Genomic DNA, 12,725 nt, shown 5'->3' on the forward strand with positions numbered 1-12,725 from the left:
AAACAAACCTTTCAAGGAGTCATGAAATTGTACTGGCTTTGTAATTGAGTTAGTGTCTGCAGGATGGCGGACATGCTCAGATAATGAATGGGCAGATGCACTGCTGCTCAAAGTGTTTCAGCAATCTCCAAGATTCACAGAGACAGGGCTGCTTCTCAAGTGCTGAAACAATAAATAACAGAAACAATCTACTTACAACCTGATGACATAATGAAGTGTGCACCCTATTCAGGTGATATTAATTACTTTTGAGAGCAGTGGACAGTTGTCATTATTAATGACTGTGTCTTAATTTAAGCAGGGCCATCCTGGAGCATAAGACAGATAAGGAGAAAGGCCAGGAACATCTGACACATGAATTTTAATTCTTGCTCTGAATTATAAAATGTGCAGACCAAGAATCACATCCTCTTGTGTAACACTAAGCATGCCATCAGCACTTAAATAGGTGTTTGGTCTTCTCTTGCTGAGGGTATCCAAAGCTGCCTTAGGCATATTTTGATTATGAGGGGTAGGAAATAAAGCCAGTGCTTCTGAAGTCTTAAAATGAGGTCTGAAAGATGGGGTTTTTAGCATTATTGGCTTTTATTTTTCCAGTGTATTCAAATCCCAGAGTCCACTGCAGCAAGAAAGAACTGCCAGCAAAAAACGCCTCAGCAAGTCTTACTGCGTCAGGCTAAGGAGGCGCTCAAAGTAGAGGTAGGAATTTGAAACAGTATACCTCTGAGATCACCTCACCTTCGAAGGCCATGGCACCTCAGAGCTGTAGCACCAACGGGTGATGCCGTGTTCTATTGAAAATGGAGATCAGCAGCTAAAAGTTCTGCTTTGTTTTGGTTACTCAGGGTGGCATGTCGGAGCTGAGTGATGAAGCCAGTGAGTCAGAGCTGCTGAGCCGCAGTCTTTCCATGTGGCATGGGGTCGGTCAGATGCTCTGTCGGGAAGAGCTGGATGTTCCCCTGGACTTGCATACGGCCTCCTCCGTCGGCCAGTATGAAGTGGTGCAGGAGTGTATTCAGCGGTAAGGAGGGGCCGGGTCTGTGGGGCACAGGTCTATTGTTATTCACTGCCAGTTATGTTTTTTTCACTGGCTGCTGTACAGGTCAGTCTAACATTGCAACGGGAGCACATCACTGGAACTCTCAAAGGGTTCTTAAGCACAAAGTTTCAAGGGGCAAGCCTGCTGATAAAAATTATCTCCTTAGCGATTCGGTGGAAGTTGTTCTAGAGCTGGTAGGGTTTCCCGTGCAGGCTTCAGGCCTAGAACTATTAGCCTCCTTTCAATACAGTGATGGTAGCAAGAGGCTGCAGGAACTTACTGTCATCTACAGCTCCAGGCCAGTAGTTCAGCTGAATTCTTTTCTCTGTTATTTAGTGGAGATCTGGATTTAAACAAGAGGAATTGTGGTGGCTGGACTCCACTGATGTATGCCTCCTACATTGGCCACGACACCATTGTGCACCTGCTGCTGGAAGCAGGAGTGAATGTAAACATCCCAACACCAGAAGGGCAGACGCCGCTCATGCTGGCCTCCAGCTGTGGAAATGAAAGTGTTGCTTACTTTCTTCTACAGGTGTGTATCCCATAATAAAAGGGTAAAGCCACAGTATATGGTTTAAATGCACAGGGCAGGATTCTCCACCAGTTGCAAGCGAAAGGTGCAATTTTTGAGAACAATTTGTGCTCTGTTGTGAGTTCAGCTTCCTGACAGGGATTTAAACTCTCTTGGTATCACAGCACAGAGGGGATGCAGTAAAGAACATTCTCTATTCTCTTGAAGCAAGGCGCAGAGCTGGAGATGAAGGATATTCATGGGTGGACTGCCTTATTTCACTGCACCAGCGCCGGACATCAGCAGATGGTCAAGTTCCTACTGGACAATGGGGCAAACGCCAACTGCAAGTAAGGAGGAATCTGTCATTTCATTTCTCAAGAGATATCTCTTATTTTGGGTATGGAAGCAGCAGCTGGCATATGAATGCACTCAAACACGGACAGGGAGAAGACGCCTGCTTCTGTCTTTCCTCCTGTACCTTAGGAAGTGTGGCACGCTCTGTTAGCTAATACAAGGACAGGTGACCTGCAAACTGAGCAGTGAAGTCTGCCCATGTTGCCACTGTTTATTTAACTAGATCAAGAGAAATTAGATTTACTGCTTGTTTAATTATGGGCTAAACTCTGGAAGCAAACAGGTGCAGTGCCTTCTGAACTCAAGTGCACTTCAAGTCTTTCTATTGAATTTTCTGTGTACTTGGAGTTGAGTTTCTGGGTTTTTTGAAGTGTGCAGTGCATTCCCATGCTTTGGGAACTGCCTGTACACTGATGCATACTGAATTGCCTGAGGTCAGCAAGAGGTTCTTGCTTTGTTAGCTCCTGCAAATCTGATTTTTGCCATTGAAAGGCAGATCAGCAACTGTTGCTGCGCAGCCAATAGAGTAACACTTACCAAATCTCCACTGGGAGTTTTACCAAAATAGACCAGAAGGCAGTGGAACAGCCAATACGTGGTACAGTTTGTGATCAGCTATGGGTGGAGGCTGGAGGTGCCCTGTTAGGGTATGGCAAAGACTGCCGCGTATTTCGGCTTTGATTATCCTAGTCCGTGTGTGTGTTTGTGTTCTCTCTAGGGAGCCAGTGTATGGATATACACCTCTGATGGAAGCAGCTGCCTCTGGTCATGAGATAATTGTTCAGTACCTTCTCAATCATGTAAGTGTCTAGACAGTTCTCTGTAAAGCTGAAAATCTGTGGTTCTAGGCCTCAGAGGAAGAACCACAAGTTTGACACTAGACTTCTTGTGGTGTTATGTTTGATCCTTGATGACAGCCACCTCTGCGCTGAAGTCCCAGACTTCCAGGACTGTTCTGAAAGTATCTGCTTTCTGGAGGCTAGTACTATACGTGGGCAGTGCATGAGTAGGAATGATGTCTAACTGTCCAGATTTAGCTGGATAATGTCTGAATTGGAAAACAGCTAAAGCAGTAATCTGTGTTTACAGGCTTGCATGCTTGGGCTAGTGGGTGTTTTCTGCCACCAAAAGCTTACGAGCACGCATGTATCTTAAATGATTTAATATCCCATTTAACTGGTCCAGCTTACTTCCAGAAGGAGGCAGCAATGCAAAATGTTTTTCAGATAAAACAAACTAGTTCCTTGTGGCAATGCACAACAGCCGTATACCAGGGCTGTTTGGCATTCAGGGACTGGGGAGACTGTGGATAACTAGAAAGGCAACAAGGTATTAGTGGAGCTTGGACTATCTATCAGATGTTAGCCTGTATTTCTGACGGACTTGGAGACACGAAGACAATTCTTTGGCTCCCTTGAATTTTTTTCTATAGCGCTCTCTGGTATGTACATTTTAAATATGTATTTTTTTTAATAGGGAGTAAAGGTAGATGTCAGAGATAACACTGGAGCCACAGCACGGACACTGGCTATGAAGTATGGACATACAAAGATTGTGGGGTTGATAGATTTGCATGCAGCCCCAGTGCCCAAGGTCTTCTGCAGAGGTCCAGGTAACAGAGATGCTTTAGCTTACTCATTTTAAGATAGAACCTGAAGAGAGGTGTTTAGTATTTTAAAAGTATGTTATGGGGCAGGAGGCGGGGTGGGGTGTAGTATTAGCTCGTCTGTCCTGGAAATTCCAGCATTTCTGTGAATGGAAGAGGTATGGATCCAACAATTTTTTGCCTACTGGCCCTTTTCTGACCTAGTTAAACTTTCACCCTCCCCCTTTTTAATATTTCCTTTTTTCATTCTGTTGCATTTATGGGACCAGTAGCAAGTAAAGTGGGTAAATGAATTACAATGCTACTAACAATCTTTGTTTGAACTACAGGAAAATATGAAGAGCTGAGTTCCTCAGATGAATCGTGTTCTGCTCCCCAGAGACAGAGGCCTGTTCGTAGGACCAAGGGTCCCAGCATTCATGATGGGCCCCAGGCTTTGGCTAAGATAACAGCAGTTGGAATTGGGGGAAAGAAGCAGTCTCGTTATGGTGAGAATAGCTAGAAGCCTAACTGAGAGTCCTTTGAAGTCTCTCAAATGCTTTGCAGCTATTGCCGTGCCAGCAATTTTTTCTTTTGATTTGGGATTCATGTGTGGCTTGTACAGAAACGAAGGTAGTGAATACCATCACACAAAGCTATCTAACCTCTCGTTTAAAAGGAAAACTCCTGGAACTCTCTTGTCAGGGCTGGATATTGAGGAGTGAAACATTTCTGTGGAACGAGCACTGCTCTTACCTCAGTTACTGTTTCCCTGACTCTTGAACAGGCCAGCTTCCCTTTTTGAGGTAGGCTTAAAAGTTTGAGAACCCTTATCAAGCTGATGACAAGAGGAAGTGGTCATACAGGCCAAGAAATCATTGATCACAAAAATGAGCTTGCTGCTCCTGGACATGTCAGTTTTGTCTTCCCTGATGCTTGAAATACTACTAAAAATGAGATTATAAAACCCTTGCAATAGCCTAAGAGAAAGATCGTCCCAGTTCAGATATCAACCCCTGGATACAGTGGTAATGAGTTCTGTTTTCGTGTGTGTGTAATAGCCATAGGTATTTCTCAGGCCGATTACCTAGCTGTCTAGAACAGCCAAGAATATGGACTTGAAAGCATGTTCAAAGTTTAGTTCATTCTCTTAATACAGATGCATGTTATCCCACAGGCAGGGGCTGTGTTGAAGTGATAGTCAGCTGCCGAAACAACAGTGGGATGCTACTAGTGTTTTAAAACAGATGCGGAGGAGTTGGTTTTACGGGATGTGCTTGGCTGGGGATGGGACATAGCTGGCACCTTGCTCTCTTAAGCAGATGTTTTTACCCATTGATAATTCGGGTATGAAGAGGAGAGGAAATGCTGAAAGCTGCTATTTGAGGTGCATCTCTGCTATGAAACTGTTTACTCTGATTCTTTCAGTGCAACCATCTAAATTAAATACAGCTGATGGGTGTTTGTGTGAGGGAGGCTGTAGGCATATGCATTTCTCGCGCGGGGGGGGGGGTGTCTGCTTTTTAGAAAGCAACCTGCAAGTTGAGAAGGCAGTCTCTTCTTTTGATTCTTTTCAAATCCCTGAGTAGTTGTTTTTCCTGCTGGAGCCTCCCTACTAACTTGCATCCTAATCTTTGTTTGTTCTCCCTTCCTCTTGCACACAGAGCAGGTCCCTCAGGGCTATGTTACCTTCAATGATGATGGCAGCTGTGAAGCAGATAATATCCGGAACCGGGATGTTACGTCTCCAATTAATGAGCAGGATGTGGAGAGCAGCAGCAGCAGGGGTAAGTCACTGTCTCAGAAAATAATCTGGCTTGCAGTGCACACCTGGATGTGAGACTGACCCCTTGGCTTGCGTGTTCCTTTCCCACTAAGATGCTGAGGACTGGAGTGTCTTTTGAGAAAGGACTGAGATCTGGGGTGGTTCAGGCTGCAGAAGAGAAAGCTCGGTGGGGATCTCACCAATTTGTACAAATAATCTGAAGGGAGGGTGTAAAGAAGATGGAGCGAGGCTGTTTTCAGTGGTGTCCAGTGACAGGACAGGAAGTAATGAGCACAAACTAAAAGACAGGAGGATCCCTATGAACATAAGGAAATGCTGTATTTTTTTTTACTGTGAGGGTGACTGCACACTGGAGCAGGGTTTCAGAGGGTTGTGGAGTCTCCATCCTTGGATATGGTCCTGGGCAAACCTGCTGTAGGTCACCCTGCTTGAGCAGGGGTTTGGACAAGATGAGCTCCATCACCATTCTGTGAGGCAGCACAGAGGAAGGATCTATGGGCAGTTCCTAAATTAATAAAGGATAATGTGGCTGTGCATTGGCTCTGGGCTCAAGGAAGAGCCTTTCCTGAACTTTACTGAAGTTTAGGCTTGGTAGAAATAACCTACTTTTCCACCCCATAACCAAGAGCCTCAAACATACACACTCAGCCTTCCTGTTCTCTGTGGTATGAAACGGACTTGGAGAAAGATTAATGCCTGGGATCAGACGCAATATTTCTGTCTCAGAATCATGTCGTGTCATGAGTGCTCTATATGAAGCCTTACTCTGGGTTTCTCCTTCCTTTACACCTCCAGCAGGTTTTGCTGGTAACTGTGTAGCAAAAGCAGCACTGAGCATAAGGAAGCTGAACCTCAAACTCTTTTTCCTACTCTTTTCCAGAGGATAACATTTTCTTCACCAACAACTTGACAACCATCAGGAGCAGCAGCAGCAGCAGTGAATGCCTGACCAAAGCCCTGGGAGTCAGCAGCGAAGGCTCCTTGGAAAGCAATGAGGTGGGGTTTTCAGTTTTGCTTTCTCTGCTTTCAGCTTGGTCAGTGCTGTCACCCTTCCACAGCCTGCTATGACTCTACCTCCACAGGAGGCTGTAGTACCAGGCTGGGTGAGGAAAGGTATTACAGGGACAAGAAAACCAATTTCCATATTTGAAGATTATGGATTGGCTTGTTTGATCTCTGGCTAATAGCCAGCTCTCAGAGTGTGTTCATTCTAGAACAGGTTGTTGATGGCTGATCAGTAATTTTTAAGTTCTCTCCAGCTCCTGAACTCTTTGCAGACTTCTAGCTAGGTGGTGGTCAAGAAAGATGTGACTTGCTAGAGCTGCGTCAGTCCTTGAGCTTAGTGAGATAGCAGGCAGTACAGTAAGATTTAGAGAAGCACAGCAGTATTTAATTGTGTTGGCAATTCTGAAGTACAGAAAGGGGAGGAGGTTGGAGACTACGCCACGGTTCAAGACACAGTTCTGGGGTTGATATACAGAAGGGTCATATAACAAACATGAGCAAGAATCCTGTGTATCTTGAGGAGCTTCACATAGGTGGAATCTCAGTGCATGGTATTTGTTCAGGGAGGATTCAGCATTGCTCTTTACTCTGGCTTGCTCTGGGATATTGCTTCCTAAGCTAGGGTTGCAAGAGCCTGGTATTATTAAAGAAGGGCAATGGAGCTGGTGAGGGGTCTGGAGCACAAGTCTTACGAGGAGCAGCTGAGGGAACTGGGGTTGTTCAGTCTGGAGGAGAGGAGGCTGAGGGGAGCCCTCATCGCTCTCTACAACTACCTGAAAGAGGGTTGTGGTGAAGGGTGTGTTGGTCTCTTCTCCCAAGTAATGAGCAATAGGACAAGAGGAAATGGCCTCAAGTTGCGCCAGCGGAGGCTTAGATTGGATATTAGGAAAAATTTCTTCACTGAGAGAGTGATCAGACATTGGAACAGGCTGCCCAGGGAGGTGGTGGCGTCACCATGACTGGGGGCATTCAAAAAAACGTGTAGACGTGTCACTTCAGGACATGGTTTACTGGGCTTGGTGATGTTGGGTTGAAAGTTGGATTTGATCATCTTAAAGGTCTTTTCCAGCCTTAATGATTCTGTGATTCTATTCTATAATTTCATGATACCAAGCTGCTATCTTGGGAGTGACTTGACTCAGCCCTTCCTAATAAGGGCTTTGTTAGCCTTTGCCCGTGTTTGTGGATCTAGAGCTCAGGACTTGAAGGAGTCTGTACTTGCTAGCTGCAGTGATCCTGACATCTTTGTATGATGGTCCTCAACCTTTGCATTTTGTGGTTTTTTTCTTTCTTTTTCAGGATTCTGACCATGCAAACAGTCCGCCTAGTCGGAAACAAGCCAAGAGCTTTAAGGTCAAGAACCGCTACAGCAACAGTGATGGCCAGTGGACCCATTGCGCAGGGAAAGCTGGGGGCTCTAGTCAGCACCTAATCCTTCCTGAGCCCCCTGCCTATACAGGGCCCCAGGTAACTTAAACAGAAAGTTGTCTCTGAAGTAATACAGACTGTATCACTGTATCAAGCATGGGAAGTTTTTCCAAGGTTGCCTAAGCCGCTTTCTTTGCCTTCTCAGATAAAAAGGAAATTGTCACCGTAACACATTTGGTTCCAAACCTCTGCCCAGACTTAAATGCTTGTGAAACAGGAATTTCTTGTACAAAGAACTGTCTGCTTAGGTGTTACTGTTGCTTGGAGGGCTATTCTAGACCCTCAGGCCTGTGGATGTGCTACCAAACATGGCTGTGGTGGGGGCTAGGGTAGATGTTGGTGTGTCTTTCTGTGCATTTGTTACAAAAGGCAATGGCTGCAGCAGACAGGCCAGTCCTGTTGTGTTGGGTGACTACGGAGAAGGGTAGTTAACCCAGGCAGAGTCATGATTGCTGCTAGAACCCAGGAAGGCATAACAGCGACATGAGGAAGCAGATATTTATGATGAAGGGGCATGACAGTGCTTTTGTTTGTAAAGATATAAATGAGATGGTGTTTTTATTCTGATGGGCTGCAGGACCTAGCAACATTCCTTGAGCAGATTGGGTGTCTGAAGTATCTGCAAGTGTTTGAGGAGCAAGATGTTGACCTCCGGATCTTCCTGACACTCACAGAGAGTGATCTGAAGGAAATAGGCATCACGTGAGTGTCTGTAATGTAGTTGTCACCTTTCCCCTTACAAACCATGCACACAAACTGATCAGGAAAGTTGAGCTAGTGAGTGCTTTTCTGTTCTGGCTGTCTCCCACACAATTTTGACATCCCTTAGTTCTTGGCTACAACAGGCTCCTGTTTTTTTGGAGGTGCCTTGGAGGACCCAGGAGACTGCAGAGAGCCTCATGGCATCCCATTGGGCCTAGGGGCAGATAGTGCAGTGTTTGGTCCCTGACAGTTTGCCATTCTCCCACCAGTCTGTTTGGACCCAAGAGGAAGATGACTTCTGCCATTGCCCGATGGCACAGCAACGCTCGGCCGCCCAGTGATGCCCTGGAGCTGGCCTACGCGGATCGGCTGGAGGCTGAGATGCAGGAGTTGGCCATTCAGCTGCACAAGGTCAGAAGTCTGCCATGAGCTGCTCAATGCCTTGTCACACTGCAATAAGTGATCAGTAGCATATTTTTACATTGTGCCACTAATGGTCTGGGGTGAAGGAAAAAGCATAACCTCCAGTGGACACACTTGCTGTCAAGTAAATCCCGTAACATCATACGTGCAGCTTATCCACTGCTCATTGTCTGTGCTTGTGAAGCCTTTATGTCTCTGTTTCCCATCCACCTGAGAACTAAGAGAGCAAGTGGGAGGAATTGAATACCTACTCTTTCAGTAGCGTCATTTTTATGATGAAGTTGTGTGGCCATTAGTGAACAGACATCCGTGGATTTGGGAAACCAGGCCCACTGAATATCTTTGTGAATGGAGAGGAAGGGGGAATTGTAACTGTGGGGCTGGTCTTGGTGTGGAGAGAAACTGTATTTGGTGTACAAGCCTTGTCCAGCCTCCTTTCCCACTGGCTTGGGTGCACTTTTGCTGGAGCCTTCTAGCTGCTGAAGCCATTAAAATAGGGATTCCAGGGATGTGTCAGAGCAGGCACATGTAAATGGTGTACAATACTCCCAGCCTAATCCTCTGTTCTGCTCTGCTGTAGAGGTGTGAAGAGGTGGAGGTGATGAAGGGTCAGGTGTCCCAGGAGCAGAAGCTGCGTGCAGTGGCTGAGAGCTGTTTGATGGAGCGGGATGAGACCTGGAATGCTATCCAGTGCCAGCTCAGAGAGGCGCAGGCCATCACCAAGGATGCTGGAGTCCTACTGGATCAGATCAAGTAAGTCAATCCCAGGAAATGTCACTGAGGCTACTGGGAAACGGGATTTGGGCTGTACAGAGATCATATTGGCAGTCTTACAGGTGATGCTTAGGGTGAGGCAGGAGAGCTCACCAGGTGTGTGAACCTATTCTGGATCCTGCCTGACATAGTGGCATGCCACAACCACGCAAGCGGATGTGAAGCCTGAATCAGATGCATGAGCTGTAAATGTCCTGCCTTTTCAGAGATGCTGAGTGCTCCTGTTTCAACCAGAAGGTGAAGGCACTCAGCTCCCTTGGAACCAAAAGGCTAAGTGCTTTGTGCTTATGTGAGACCCAGTGACCAGGGTATAACTTGGTGATGGGGTGAATGCAGGAAAGAGTTTCTAACTTCCAAACTGTATCAAAGGACTTGCAATGTCCTGCCCTGGCTAGTGAAGAATACTCTTCTTGCAACTCTGACACCTAACAGAAAAAAACTGCCCTGTTCATTCACACCACTGCCTTTGAGTTCTGTGTTCCCCCCACCTCCCAAGATAGCTTTTGCTGCCTTTGTGGTGCTTTTCTCCCTGCCCTAGTTGGACTTCTGTCATGGGCCTTGTTCTGTCCACTGGCAGTACAGACGTCCTTGAAGGTGGCATTAACCCTAGCCCAACAGAGAATGGGGCCCACCCACTGCCAAGCCAGGGTGAGTTAGGGCTGGCTTCCAGAAGGACAGCAGAGCAATACTCCCAGCTGCAAGGGGCAGAGCACTGGTCTTTTCTCCCTGACTGAGGAGCTGAGGCTGCCCAGTCAAAGGGCCCTGCCATGCTCTGAGGATGCACTGAACCAACAGTGTGATGATGCTACCCAGTGGATTTTGTGTGCCTCTTGCTTTAACCTGATGCCTGTCCTAAGGTCCCTTCATTTGCCCATTAGAAACCTTGGATAAGGCTTGATTCTCGTATAAACCAGGTGCAGCCCCTGGCTTGGGCTTTCTCCTGCTCACCCTGCCCCCTCCTTCTCTTCTCCCCCCGCAGCTCCTCTGTGGACAGGGGCAGAGATTGCTGTGGAGATGGGGCACAGTGGAGAGCGCCCTGAGCTTTGTCTGGGGCACGTCTTCTTCCTGGGAAGGAACAAGGAGCAGTTTGTTACCCAGGGCGTTAGATGCGGTCCCTCGGCACCCCAAGCAGGTACTTGCAGGATGTAGGAGTGCACAGACCGGCATGTTGTTCCAAGAAATGTCCCTGTGCACTGCTGATGGGCTTTGTCTTGTTTGGCAGATCCTGTCAAGCAGAGCTGTCCTCCCGGCTAACCCAAGAGAAGGCAGTCAGCAGAGGGCTGGATGCAAAGGTGCAGCTGGGAACCGGTGAGAGCAGGCGGCCTGGTGAGCGTCCAGGTGAGGAGGAGCTTATCAAACTACAGACACGGGTGCAAGGGGTGGGTAAACAGCAGGAGACCCCAAAGCAAGCCCTGTGCTTGTCAGTCTTTACTGAAAGGATGATGTTAGAAGTGATTTGGAAATGGATGAGCAGCCAAACACCTAAACTTAGTTTAAAAATTCTGGCTCAGGGAAAGCATTTAAAGCACTTGGGGCATTTGGACTTTAACTGCAGCAGAGTTTCTCAGCAGCTTTTGATTCTTAGCAAGTGGGAAGTTTTGGGATGTGGCAGGTGTGTGTGGCTAAAAACACAAAGCTGTAACACAGGCACCCAGGGGCAGCCCTGCTTCATGGGCCTGTGGCGGCTTCTTCCTGTGCTGCAGCGTGTGGGTACCTTGGCTGTGCTAGCGCACAGTGTGCTAGAGCACGGTCTGAATCGGAAGCCATGGCTGGCTCCCTGACCCAGTCTGGGGACTGTGCTGTCCTGGAGCAAACAGCTGTACATGGCTGGACAGCCTTGGCCCACCAGCTCCTAATCACGAGGAGTTAGCAAGTGATCCTGATGCCCATGATGTGCTTCCAGAGATGTGCTCTTTGCTTGTGTTTTAAAAGTGAAACAAGTAGAGGTCCCGTTGATTTCTGTCTGCTACCCTTAATGTCTTTGAGATTCTTTCAATGTATGACCCAGCCAGTATTAAATGTTCTTAAGTGGTAGAATTGCCAGAAAAAAAACTTGGTTTGTCACAGGCAGTTCCAGCTCTCTTCCCATGTGACTCAGAACCCCTAACTGGAGCTGCTTTGGGTGTGGATGCTTCACAGCAACACCAAACCTTTGTATCTACTGTGTTGCAGAGAGTGTGCAGATTGATTAAGTGTGTGGTCCCTCTTTCTTGCAGTGCTGGAAGGATGGCCACCTTCCTTGAAGTCTCTGAGCTTGCCAGAGCTGTCAGCTGTCCTAGAGCAGTGTGTGGGAGAAATGGGTAAGGTGTAGAAGGACTTTGGTCACGTGAAACGACTGTTGTGCTGGGGGGGAGGCATGGCTGGGCAGGTTTTTCATGATTTGGCAGCAGTAGCTCGGAGAGACCTGATAATCCCCTCTCATTCTGGGAAGTGTCTGGCTCTGAAGTTGGTTCTAGCATTTTCCTGCACTTATTCTCGCTGCAGACCTTGGGCTCTGCCTCATCCTCTGCTGACAGGTCCAGGTTGAGAGAAGGGGGTACATAGTCTCCTCCATTTCTCCTGCTGAGTGGTCAGAGCTGCTTGTGAATTGGTTCCCAAAGCCTGTTCTGATGATGACAGGAACTTGTCCCAGCAACAGTCAGAGGGTAGAGACACTCCTGGTTTTGGGGCACTGGAAGCTGCAGGGGAGAGGGCAGCATGAAGACAGGGTAACAGTGGCTGAATGTGGACTGCAGCCTGTTTTTGCTGGCCTATGCTAACACCGATTCTTGGGTTTTTTTTGTTCGGTTTGTCCTCAGGAAAAGCTTTGCAGACTGTGACTCAAAACCTCCAAAGGCTCCAAGCCCCGGGGCAGAGCGGGCAGAGCTGGCTAGAGCCATAACAAAGCAGGAAGGTGAGTGGGAACTAGTGACAGGCACGGGGGGCTGTGGCATTGAGGGGAATATCACTCCTCGTGGTAAGTAACAGCCATCTGCTTGTGCCCAGTGCTGGCTCATAGCCTGCATGCTGAGACTCTACTCTAACTAGTCCTTATGTGCCCTCTTGTTGGTTTTCCCTTTGGAAAATCCTTAGTCCCCTTGTCCCTCTGCCCCACGGAAAGGATGACTGTCCT

At 47.5% G+C, this 12,725-nt stretch overlaps 1 protein-coding gene across 2 annotated transcripts; it reads left to right on the forward strand.

The window, feature by feature from the left end:
- Nucleotides 1–851: 851 nt before the first annotated feature.
- On the forward strand, nucleotides 852–12,494 carry ANKS3 (ankyrin repeat and sterile alpha motif domain containing 3). 2 transcript variants are annotated; one of them, XM_010288761.1, is made up of 15 exons: nucleotides 852–1,021; nucleotides 1,376–1,574; nucleotides 1,782–1,903; nucleotides 2,629–2,710; nucleotides 3,387–3,522; nucleotides 3,846–4,004; nucleotides 5,160–5,282; nucleotides 6,162–6,277; nucleotides 7,586–7,753; nucleotides 8,292–8,416; nucleotides 8,686–8,827; nucleotides 9,420–9,592; nucleotides 10,836–10,951; nucleotides 11,830–11,913; nucleotides 12,412–12,494. In XM_010288761.1, exons 1-15 carry the CDS (start codon nucleotides 852–854, stop codon nucleotides 12,492–12,494), a joined length of 1,998 nt encoding a protein of 665 aa, XP_010287063.1. The 2 variants fall into 2 exon arrangements, with proteins under 2 accessions (XP_010287063.1, XP_010287064.1); XM_010288762.1 differs by having other exon boundaries at nucleotides 10,836–10,921.
- The last annotated feature ends 231 nt before the right edge of the window (nucleotides 12,495–12,725 follow it).

The sequence above is a fragment of the Phaethon lepturus genome, unplaced genomic scaffold (genome assembly GCF_000687285.1).
Source record: "Phaethon lepturus isolate BGI_N335 unplaced genomic scaffold, ASM68728v1 scaffold33516, whole genome shotgun sequence".
Taxonomy (NCBI): Eukaryota; Metazoa; Chordata; class Aves; order Phaethontiformes; family Phaethontidae; genus Phaethon; species Phaethon lepturus.